General features: G+C 41.6%; 3 protein-coding genes across 3 annotated transcripts; all 3 read left to right on the plus strand.

Moving 5' to 3' along the window:
• Nucleotides 1-4,449: 4,449 nt before the first annotated feature.
• On the plus strand, nt 4,450-6,167 carry LOC128763423 (cyclin-A1-like). The gene is made up of 8 exons (XM_053872240.1): nt 4,450-4,473; nt 4,546-4,753; nt 4,834-4,934; nt 5,009-5,235; nt 5,323-5,494; nt 5,607-5,720; nt 5,806-5,939; nt 6,065-6,167. The coding sequence occupies exons 1-8, from the start codon at nt 4,450-4,452 to the stop codon at nt 6,165-6,167; spliced, it is 1,083 nt and encodes a 360-aa protein (XP_053728215.1).
• A 2,662-nt stretch (nt 6,168-8,829) lies between these two features.
• On the plus strand, nt 8,830-10,030 carry LOC128763500 (cyclin-A1-like). Its single transcript, XM_053872370.1, has 5 exons — nt 8,830-9,146; nt 9,227-9,339; nt 9,417-9,643; nt 9,731-9,932; nt 10,025-10,030. Exons 1-5 carry the CDS (start codon nt 8,975-8,977, stop codon nt 10,028-10,030), a joined length of 720 nt encoding a protein of 239 aa, XP_053728345.1. The 5' UTR covers nt 8,830-8,974.
• Nucleotides 9,927-10,679, plus strand: LOC128752719 (cyclin-A1-like). The gene is made up of 3 exons (XM_053854227.1): nt 9,927-10,128; nt 10,213-10,346; nt 10,499-10,679. The coding sequence occupies exons 1-3, from the start codon at nt 10,036-10,038 to the stop codon at nt 10,566-10,568; spliced, it is 297 nt and encodes a 98-aa protein (XP_053710202.1). The 5' UTR covers nt 9,927-10,035; the 3' UTR covers nt 10,569-10,679.
• The last annotated feature ends 1,407 nt before the right edge of the window (nt 10,680-12,086 follow it).

Consider the following 12,086-nt stretch of genomic DNA (forward strand, 5'->3'; position numbering starts at 1 on the left):
GATGAAGCACATCTTGTTGCCCGAAAAAAAACTACATTTAAAGTTCAAGTGTTGTTTAAGAGATCAGGGACGTTATCAGTGACAAGTTGGATTTACTTTTACAAAATCAGAGTTTCCGAGAGGAAAACTGTTTCACTTGAACATTACGAAATCTGGAGTGAATCTGAAGCTCATTTGCCTCGTATTTTACTTTTAAAACTTGAAAAACTTTGTCAAACTTGACTTCGCTGACAATCGCTCCGCTCTCTGGTGACGTCACTGGATCAGCTCATTTACATGTGACATGGGCGGGGAAAGTTTCCCGCGTCCTGATTGGCTGCCGAGTTGGCGCTCTCCAGCATAAATGGACGGAAACGTCTCTCAAGATTCACTCTGGGATCTTTGCTCATATTCTCCAGTCAGGACAGCAGCAGATTCTTCTTCTGAACTTCCAGACCAGCTGCACCCCGTGGAAGAGTTTTCCAGCTCTGGGAGAGACTCCTCATCATCATCTTCAGACATCAAGTGTCCACCCAGAGGTCCAGACCTTCGACATGACACCCTCAGGAGACGTCCTCTTCTTCTCTGGTCAGCAGCTCCAAGTGGCTTGTGAAGTGATTCTGGATATGTCAGGAGAGGAAGTGAGCCCAGACATTGTTTTCATGGAGACAGAAGATTCTCCATCAGTGGATGAAGATCAGTGGTCCATGTTGGAGCCCAGTCCAGGTGAGTTTGAGATAATGCAACAGAATAACTTGAGTTGAATCTCTCCTTGATGTTGACCTCATCATGGTTCTCTCCTGCAGATTCTAGCCAGAACTCTTCTGAGTCGGACCAGGACGAGCCAGTGTCTCAGGAAGACTTGTTTTCTGCATCTGAATATGTGGAGGACATTTACTGGAATTTGAGGGCCACAGAGGTGAGTCAGGTCTGAATCTGATCTGAGCTTGTGAATCTTTGAGACAACATGTGTGACTTCTCCTTTCTTCCCATCAGGAGCGGTTCAGACCAAAGCCAGGCTACATGGACCATCACCCACAGACCTTGGAGAACATCAGGCCCTTCACAGTGGACTGGCTGACCCGAATCACCACAGACCTCGGGCTCGACACAGAGACTCTGCATCTGACCATCAACTACTTGGACCGGATCTTCTCCAAATCCAGATCAGTGAAACTACAGGACCTGACTCTGATCGGGACGACTGCTCTGTTCATTGCTACGTAAGTATCAGCAGAACTTTGATGGAGGTCCACTTGACCTCTGACCTGATGCTAGTGTCCTCACTGTTTCATGTGTCCTGGTTTTAGGAAGCACCAGAGCAGGAACCCCCCGGAGGCTCAGGTGTTTGTCCCACGAGATGGAAGCTACACGAAGAAAGAGTTGCTAGAGATGGAGTGGCGTCTCCTCAAAACCCTGGACTTCACTCTGTCAGCCCCCACGTCCTACACCTTCCTTCACATCTTCATGTCCATCTACCCTGTTTGTGAGACCACACAGAACCTGGCGGTGGTGAGTCCAACTTCTCTGTCTTCTTCTCTGCTCACATTTGAGTGTCTTCTTCTGACTCCTGTGTTTCTTCCTCCTGGTTCAGTTTCTGGCAGACTTGAGTCTGATGGACGTGAACTTGTTGGTGCGACACGACTCGTCTAAAGTGGCAGCTGCAGCTCTGTTCATGGCCAACTATAGAGTCAACAGAGAGAACTGGGTAAGTTGCTCCAGGTGCATGATGGGATTCACAATCCTCCAATGAGAGTCACGCTTAACTCACCTTCACTCTTTTCTCTTTCAGCCTGAAGACCTGGAAAACTTCTCTGGTTACTCCTTGGAGGACCTCGCCGAGTGTATGGAAACCATGTACAAGCTGGAGCTGCTTCACTCAGAGCTCCCTCTACAGGCCATCAGGTCAAAGTTCACAAAGTCAATGTAAGTTACTCTGGACAAGTTATTTATTTTTAATTCATGACTGATCGGATTTGTGCATCAATATAAAAAAAAAAAAAAACTGACATGACACAATAAAGGTGGTGTAAATAAATGTATTTATTGCCAGTCAAACTGTTTCTTCCCTTCTTTCCCTGCAGGTCTGTGGTCCAGTGTTGTTCACCATCTTCACCTGTCTGCACAGCATCGATCTACAACTCAGTGTTCTGACCGAGCTGGACTGGATCTGAACTCACGTTCAACTGTTTTTAAACGTGTTTCTTTTGGCAGAACGTCACCTGTGTGGAACACAAGAGTCACTGTTTCTGCAGCCCATTTTTAAAGGAGGATTATATTTTTGCTCTTTGTACATATTTTATTATTTTATATTCTAAATGAGATTTTTTGCAACAACAATTGTTGTGTGTACTTATTTTAAAATAAAATGTCCATCGTGATTTTTAGTTGTCGTTTTTAATCCTACACAAATCCTCTCACATACTCTGCAGTGACTGTTCAAACACCTTGTGGATTTCATCCTATGAAAAGCAAAGGTGTCGTGATTTAAAGCAACACTGCACAAAAAAAAAACTTGTTTTCAGATGACTTTTTGGAAACCTTGCTCTCAAACATACTTAAATTTAATTACATTTAAAGGGTAAAATCATATAGTGAACTGAATGATGAGTGAAGCTAATGCTTTGAAACATAACTCCCAAAAGACGTGTCTCAATTACACTGTGATGGCATCAACAATGACATACGGATAATCTCAAATAAGTTGAATAAAAACATCACAGTATAATCAATCCGATATTTAGGTTCTGTTAGCATTATTTTTCATTTCTCTCATTCGTGGAACCAGTTTTCTCACTGGTCAATCCACTTTGCTTCGTTTTCGTAGATGTTGGTTTAAACGTTCAAGTGTCGTGAGGACAGCGATCCGCACATTCCTTCATCGCAGGTTCACAACGATCCTCATGTTCATGTGTATCGAGACGGGCCATTCACATCTCAGCGGTCTGATGGTTCAGTTGTAACCACAGATGACGAGGCTCATTCATATGTGATGAAGATGAAATGTCCTATTCACATTTGTGTCGACAAGATAAGAAGTTTAAGTGAAAGCGGTTCGATTCAGTGCGTCTAAATATCAGTGTAAAATAGTGTGACGCGCATATGATGTGAATTTATTTCTGTCTGTTCTCTCTACCATAAGTACAATTTAATGTTCCTATCTTGTATGTTAGGACACGAGGACACCTTTAAATATACATCATACATTTCTGACTCCATTTATAAAAATAAATCTGGGAACAATTTGCTTTATTTATCGGTTGTTAATCACATTAAGAAGCTCAAACGTAAGTGGAAAATGAAACGACCAAATTCGCTCTGCTTCCTTTTTGCGATGGAATACGACTCTATGGTCCATGTTTTTTTCCTCAAACATTGTTGTTTGCACTTCTTTACTCTAACCATAAAGTCTAAATAAAACTATCAACGCATGCGCCCACTCAAGTAAATTTTTCTTATTCTTTTAGTCTTTATTTTGACAAAGAGAGAAACTCGTTCACTCCTGAAATAACGAAAAGTAACTCGACAGAAAGAAAGTCGTGCTCTTGTTTGTTGAATGGAAGGAAATATTTGGCATTAGAAACGGACCGCAACTACATTCTTAAATAGGAAGTGTTCTTCAAAAATATATTTATGATTGGTTTTGATATTTTTATGATTTTTCTGAGAGTTAAGTGCTGGTTCATCAAAACCCTATTGAATACAGAGCAGAAAATCACAGAAACATGACACATCATTAGATGCACATTAGAAATACAACACAAAATAACGTTCTAGGGTGAAAATGGTGTTCCTCTAAGAGAATATGATATTTAAATGTCCAGAGAAACATCATCACCACATTGTGTATTTTTCACCACGTTGTGTCGTGATGTCGAACGTAGAAAATGTTTTTCTATGCTCGTTGTCGATTAATTTCGTCAAAAACAATAAAAATAACAATACGATTTAATATTAACCTTTACTTATTTGTCCTGAAGTTAAAAATGTTCTTTCACTGATTTATCCCGCCCCGAGGGTCGAACATCACCGACCAATCTCTGAATATATATTTGCATATGAACGGGTCCTGCTTCCTGATTGGCTGAAAAGTTTGCGGGCCTGAAGGATAAATGAGTGTCGATGGATGGCGAGATTCACTCAGCGTGGATCCTCGCATCTTCTCTTCAGTCCAGACACCAGAAGATTCGTCTCATCTTCGACCAGCACACCAGTTCTTCTCTGAAGACTCCTCCTGCTTCAAGTGAGACTTCTGGTCTATCAGGTAAAGAGCAACTCTCTCACCTGAGCAACTGACTTGGTGCTGGGTCCAGAGAGCGACGGCCTCTCAAGTCACTTAACAGCTGGATATTGTGAGTTTCAATGAAGCTTGTAACACTGTAACTACAGTGAAACTACTGACTCTTGTGAACTGAACCAAGTTGTTCCTCTTTGCAGATGTTTTCAAGCGCCAGTGTCCAGACCTCCCACATGGTGCTCACCGGAGACATGCAGGTAGAAGAAGACTCCGAGAGGATCTTCACCAGATCTGTGAACGTTGAATATTAATGATCATGTCTCCAACAGGTGTTTGAATATTCTGAAGACATTCCAGCTCTGGTCGATCTGCCGATCGACTGCTTCCTCTATGAAAGTGACCAACAACTTGAAGTGGCTTTTGAGGTTGTTTTGGCTCCATCTGGAGACGAACTGAGCCCAGACACCTTTTCCATGGAGACAGAAGAGTCGTCATCTGATGACGAAGACCTGATGTTCATGCTGGAACCATGTCCAAGTGAGCTTAAGATAATGGAGCTAAATAACCCGAGTCGAAGCTCTCTTTGATGTTCACCTCGTCACTGTTCTCTCCTGCAGACTCTTCTACTTCTGAGTCGGACCAAGATGAGTCTGATTCTCAGGACGATAGTGAATCTGAATATGTGGAGGACATTTACTGGAACTTGAGGGTCACAGAGGTGAGTCAGAACATCTGCAATTGAAACATGTCACCTTAGACTCTTTGAGACAACCGATTTTTCTCTATCACCAGGAGCGGTTCAGACCAAAGCTGGGCTACATGGACCACCTCCCCCAGATCCTGAAGGACCTCAGGTCTAACTTAGTAGACAAGCTGACCCGGGTTGTTGTAGATCTCCAACTTGACACAGAAACCCTGCATCTCGCCATCAACTACTTGGACCGGATCTTCTCCAACTCCAGATCAGTGAACCTGCAGGACCTGACTCTCATCGGGACGACTGCTCTGTTCATTGCTGCGTGAGTATCAGCAGAACTTTGATGAGGGTCCGCTTGACCTCTGACCTGATGCTAGTGTCCTCACTGTTTCATATGTCCTGGTTTTAGGAAGCACCAGAGCAGGAACCCCCCAGGGGCTCGGGTGTTTGTCCCACGAGATGGAAGCTACACGAAGAAAGAGTTGCTAGAGATGGAGTGGCGTCTCCTCAAAACCCTGGACTTCACTCTGTCAGCCCCCACGTCCTACACCTTCCTTCACATCTTCATGTCCATCTACCCTGTTTGTGAGACCACACAGAACCTGGCAGTGGCGAGTCCAACTTCTCTGTCTTCTTCTTTGCTCATATTTGAGTGTCTTGTTCTGACTCCTGTGTTTCTTCCTCCTGGTTCAGTTTCTGGCAGACCTGAGTCTCATGGACGTGAACTTGTTGGTGCGACACGACTCGTCTAAAGTGGCAGCTGCAGCTCTATTCATGGCCAACTACAGGGTCAACAGAGAGAACTGGGTAAGTTGCTCCAGGTGCATGATGGGATTCACAATCCTCCAGATGGGAGTCACCCTGAACTCACCTTCACTCTTCTCTCTTTCAGCCTGAAGACCTGGACCTGTTCTCTGGATACCCAGTGGAGGACATTGCAGATTGTGTCGATGAACTGTACAAGCTGGAACTCATCTCCGCCACACGCCCCCTGCAGGGCATCAGGACAAAGTACAAGAACTCAATGTAAGTCGAGTGGAGGCGCTCGTGAACAGAATCCAGAAACAAACTGAAAATGCGCATTATGAATTGTCGATTCTGTAGTGTGACATACTGTTATTTTAATGCATTTGATTTCGTTCTCCTTCCAGGTCTGTGATTCAAACTGCCTCCACGTCCCAGTCCGGCTCATCAGCACCAACCTACTGGAGACCGTTCAACAACACAATGGGACATTTCCGTCTCACAGAATGAAGATTGACCGTCACGATGGACTCCATTTGTGAAGTCATGAAGACGTGTCAGTGAAATGGAAACCTGTAACACTACAATAGAAACTGAAGACACTTTTTAAATAATCATGTATGATTAATTTTAAGCCCTTTAAATGTGATATATTGATATTTTATCTGCCCTTTTCCCAAAACAATCAAATGTATTTCCTGATATTTTACTATTTTGTATAAAAACTGAGGTGAATTAAATGATGTTTGTTGGTTTTGATCCTCACCAATAACTCCAATGTATGAACTGACTTTCTCAATAAAGTCTGTTGGGAGCATAGCATGCGTGTTTTTCTGGGGGGATTTTGGTCTTTCCATTTGCCTTTATTATGATCATTTAAGTCAACAATACTGAGACCTAATCCAGACACTTGGAATTTTATTATTTAATTTAGCTCACAAAAAGATTGAACTGGATTTTAAACGGTCATTACATTTAAGTTTCCAGGTCAAGGTACTGACTAAATGAACATTTATATGAAGTTATTGTGTAAGATATTCGTGACTGAAATGTAATATGAGCAAATGAAAGAACTAAAATAAAATTGTGTCCGGCTGAAAATCTGTCTCATACATATTCATCCGAAGAATCCTAAAAAAAAAAGAAAAGACAAAAAAGAAAGAAAGAAAGTTGATCCATACAAAATGCGTTCTCTTTCGCGCATATTCACCCTTCTTAATGCAACAAAAAATACAGCCGTAATAAACAGCATTTGTCCCATTATTATAAGACATTACAAACAGGTTTGGTGAATATTTCGGATATTTTCGTCTTCAGTCAGACATTGTGAATGGGAAGTTCTCCCTCATTTTATTTAAATATTTTGTTGTTGGTTTTCTGGAACATTTCTTCGATCATGAATTTTATTTTTTCAGAGAATGAGTTTGATATTTCAGGCAGAATTTTTTCAAGTAGAAAATTGCACTTTTTCAAGAATCATCTCTGTATCTTTCAACATATTTTTTTAATGTGTCACCACTTTCAGAGAAAACCGGAATTCATTGTGATTACGCTGCTATGTAAATATGATTGAATTATTCCTTCACCGTGTTACAGAAATGCTAATCGAATAACTTTAAACCGGAGGAAATATTTGTTTTCGATAAAATGAAATAGAAACACCGAGTCTCTGAAAAAGCGCTGCAACAATTTCATTCATGCGTATGTTGTCAACGGTTTTCTCCCAACACCGTCCACTTTGCTGTGTTTTTAATCGCTCTTTAAATGTGTTAATTGTACAGTGATCGAGCACAATTTCTTTCAACGCAGGTGCAAATTGATCCCAATTCTCATGAGTCTGGAGGATGGACGGAGCATTCACACCTCAGTGGTCTGATTGTTCACTTCTAATCTCACGATCATGAGTCTCTCTGGTATGTGACGGAGATTAAATGTTCTATTCATATGTGTTTCAACATGATCAGAAGTTTCAGTAAAACTGTCTCGAGCCATTGAGTTCAGCGACCAATGTGAAAGAGAATGATCCATGAAAACTGTGTAAACATACACATCGGTTCTGTCGAAATGTTTCAATATTTATTTTGGGCATTATATGATGGAATGCAAGATTATTTATACCCATGTCACATTACATCATAAATATACGTTAAAAATATATTAAAAAAGGACTATATAATTTGTGATTACGAGATATAAATTGAACTAAAACTCGATTAAAGGTTTTAATTTAGTTTAAAGTTCAACAGTTGTTTTAGAGATATAATTAAATTACCAAATTACCTATATTTCATTTTCGATTTTATGGTGAATTAATTTTATTAATTAATGTTATTTTATTTTTTTCAATCGTACACGTCGGTTCTGTCGAAATGTTTCAATATTTATTCTTGGCGTTATGTGATGGAATGCAAGATTATTTATACCCACGTGACGATGATCAGCCACTACTTTATTTTATTTTATTAAAATTAATGAATTTATTGAATTAATTTCATTAATGTTATTTTATGTTTTTGTCCGAAATTCCGCCGATAACAACAATAAATATAGCACAAAGCGAAAGGCGAATTTTACTTGAAGCACATCTTGTTGTCCGAAGAAACTGCATTTAAAGTTCAACAGTTGTTTTAGAGATCTAATTAAATTACCCAATTACCTAGATTTCATTTTCGATTTTATGGTGAATTAATTCATTAACGTTATTTTATGTTTATCTCTGAAATTCCGCCGATAACTGCAATAAATATAACACAATGCTAAAAGCGATTTTCGATGGAGCACATCTTGTTGCCCGAAAAAAAAAAACTACATTTAAAGTTAAAGTGTTGTTTAAGAGATCAGGGACGTTATCAGTGACAAGTTGGATTTACTTTTACAAAATCAGAGTTTCCGAGAGGAAAACTGTTTCACTTGAACATTACGAAATCTGGAGTGAATCTGAAGCTCATTTGCCTCGTATTTTACTTTTAAAACTTGAAAAACTTTGTCAAACTTGACTTTGTTCTCTCAGCGGACCAATCGCTCCGCGCTCTGGTGACGTCACTGGATCAGCTCATTTACATGTGACATGGGCGGGGAAAGTTTCCCGCGTCCTGATTGGCTGCCGAGTTGGCGCTCTCCAGCATAAATGGACGGAAACGTCTCTCAAGATTCACTCTGGGATCTTTGCTCATATTCTCCAGTCAGGCCAGCAGCAGATTCTTCTTCTGAACTTCCAGACCAGCTGCACCCTGTGGAAGAGTTTTCCAGCTCTGGGAGAGACTCCTCATCATCATCTTCAGACATCAAGTGTCCACCCAGAGGTCCAGACCTTCGACATGACACCCTCAGGAGACGTCCTCTTCTTCTCTGGTCAGCAGCTCCAAGTGGCTTGTGAGGTGATTCTGGATATGTCAGGAGAGGAAGCAAGCCCAGACATTGTTTTCATGGAGACAGAAGATTCTCCATCAGTGGATGAAGATCAGTGGTCCATGTTGGAGCCCAGTCCAGGTGAGTTTGAGATAATGCAACAGAATAACTTGAGTTGAATCTCACCTTGATGTTGACCTCATCATGGTTCTCTCCTGCAGATTCTAGCCAGAACTCTTCAGAGTCGGACCAGGACGAGCCAGTGTCTCAGGAAGACTTGTTTTCTGCATCTGAATATGTGGAGGACATTTACTGGAACTTGAGGGCCACAGAGGTGAGTCAGGTCTGAATCTGATCTGAGCTTGTGAATCTTTGAGACAACATGTGTGACATCTCCTTTCATCCCATCAGGAGCGGTTCAGACCAAAGCCAGGCTACATGGACCATCACCCGCAGACCTTGGAGAACATCAGGCCCTTCACAGTGGACTGGCTGACCCGAATCACCACAGACCTCGGGCTCGACACAGAGACTCTGCATCTGACCATCAACTACTTGGACCGGATCTTCTCCAAATCTAGATCAATGAAACTACAGGACCTGACTCTGATCGGAACGACTGCTCTGTTCATTGCTACGTAAGTATCAGCAGAACTTTGATGAGGGTCCACTTGACCTCTGACCTGATGCTAGTGTCCTCACTGTTTCATGTGTCCTGGTTTTAGGAAGCACCAGAGCAGGAACCCCCCAGAGGCTCGGGTGTTTGTCCCACGAGATGGAAGCTACACGAAGAAAGAGTTGCTAGAGATGGAGTGGCGTCTCCTCAAAACCCTGGACTTCACTCTGTCAGCCCCCACGTCCTACACCTTCCTTCACATCTTCATGTCCATCTACCCTGTTTGTGAGACCACACAGAACCTGGCGGTGGTGAGTCCAACTTCTCTGTCTTCCTCTCTGCTCACATTTGAGTGTCTTCTTCTGACTCCTGTGTTTCTTCCTCCTGGTTCAGTTTCTGGCAGACTTGAGTCTGATGGACGTGGACTTGTTGGTGCGACACGACTCGTCTAAAGTGGCAGCTGCAGCTCTGTTCATGGCCAACTACAGAGTCAACAGAGAGAACTGGGTAAGTTGCTTCAGGTGTATGATGGGATTCACAATCCTCCAATGGGAGTCACACTTAACTCACCTTCACTCTTTTCTCTTTCAGCCTGAAGACCTGGAAAACTTCTCTGGTTACTCCTTGGAGGACCTCGCAGAGTGTATGGAAACCATGTACAAGCTGGAGCTGCTTCACTCAGAGCTCCCTCTACAGGCCATCAGGACAAAGTTCACAAAGTCAATGTAAGTTACTCTGGACAAGTTATTTATTTTTAATTCATGACTGATCAGATTTGTGCATCAATATCAAAAGAAACTGACATGACACAATAAAGGTGGTGTAAATAAATGTATTTATTGCCAGTCAAACTGTTTCTTCCCTTCTTTCCCTGCAGGTCTGTGGTCCAGTGTTGTTCACCATCTTCACCTGTCTGCACAGCATCGATCTACAACTCAGTGTTCTGACCGAGCTGGACTGGATCTGAACTCACGTTCAACTGTTTTTAAACATGTTCCTTCTGGCAGAACGTCACCTGTGTGGAACACAAGAGTCACTGTTTCTGAGCCCATTTTTAAAGGAGGATTATATTTTTACTCTCTTTGTACATATTTTATTATTTTATATTCTATATGAGATTTTTTGCAACAACAATTGTTGTACTTATTTTAAAATAAAATGTCCATCGTGATTTTTAGTTGTCGTTTTTAATCCTACAGAAATCCTCTCACATACTCTGCAGTGACTGTCCAAACACCTTGTGGATTTCATCCTATGAAAAGCCAAGGTGTCGTGATTTAAAGCAACACTGCACAAAAAAAAAAAAAAAAAAAAACTTGTTTCCAGATGACTTTTTGGAAACCTTGCTCTCAAACAGACTTAAATTTAATTAAATTTAAAGGGTAAAATCATATAGTGAACTGATGTTATCCAAATACTGATGGATGCTTAAATAACAATTTAAGATGGGTATTTTGGGAATTAATATACCAGTAATAAGGAGAGTGCAGCCATCTTTAAAACCTCACCCCACAGGTCATAATGAGTCATGGACAGACAGAAGGTGAAGATGAGAGTGCAGACAGGGTGGAAGGTAAGGAAGTGAGCTACAGAGAGGATCTGTGACTGAGGAGTCACAGTGAGAGAGAAACTCTTTGGGCCACTGGTGAGGTACTGCAAGACTAGAGACACTGGAGGAGAGGAGCAGATGCTGAGGTTCTCACTGGGAGGGTCAGAAGGTGTGTCAGGGCTAATGTGGAGAAATTGGGCGACAGGGTTATGGAGGCCACATATTTCCATATACATAATAATCTTAATATTTGTCTGAGAGCCTGTAGTGTCAGGTCAGCACGACTTTCCAGGTAACTTTTTAATTTCAGTCCAGGGACAATTGCTTGAATGACGGCATCAATGACTTCTCCTTCATCATATCCTTTCTTGATTGCTTTTTGGATTTGCCTTTCCAAACTTGCATATCCTCGTTTGTCTTTCTGATGAGGTTCTCCAATTTGTCCAATTATTTTTAGCTCTCTTCTGTACAAATGGTGGACCAAAGTGTTTTGAGGGGGGATATTTGAAAATTCCCTTTTATTTGTGTCATTTACTTCCTTTTCGCCTCGAACGCCTCTCGTTGTAGTACCACTCTAGCTGACCATTAACACGCACAAGGGTCTGTTTCAGTATAACAGATTAGTGTTTGGCATCAGTAGCGCCCCTGCAATTTGGCAATGTGCAATGGACCAAGTAATTCAAGGCATTCCAAATACACAGTGTTACTTGGATGACATCATTGTAACAGGTCCAGATGATGCCAGTCATTTGGCTAACATTGACCAGGTATTATCAAGACTGGAAGAATATGGCCTGAGAGTGAATGAAAGTAAATGTGAGTTCTTAAAAGACACCATTGAATACTGTGGTCACAAAATTGACAGACGTTGTCTTCACAAGACACAAGAAAAGGTTGACGCTGTCCTGAATGCTCC

The sequence above is a fragment of the Synchiropus splendidus genome, chromosome 1, assembly GCF_027744825.2.
Source record: "Synchiropus splendidus isolate RoL2022-P1 chromosome 1, RoL_Sspl_1.0, whole genome shotgun sequence".
In the NCBI taxonomy this organism is placed as follows: Eukaryota; Metazoa; Chordata; class Actinopteri; order Syngnathiformes; family Callionymidae; genus Synchiropus; species Synchiropus splendidus.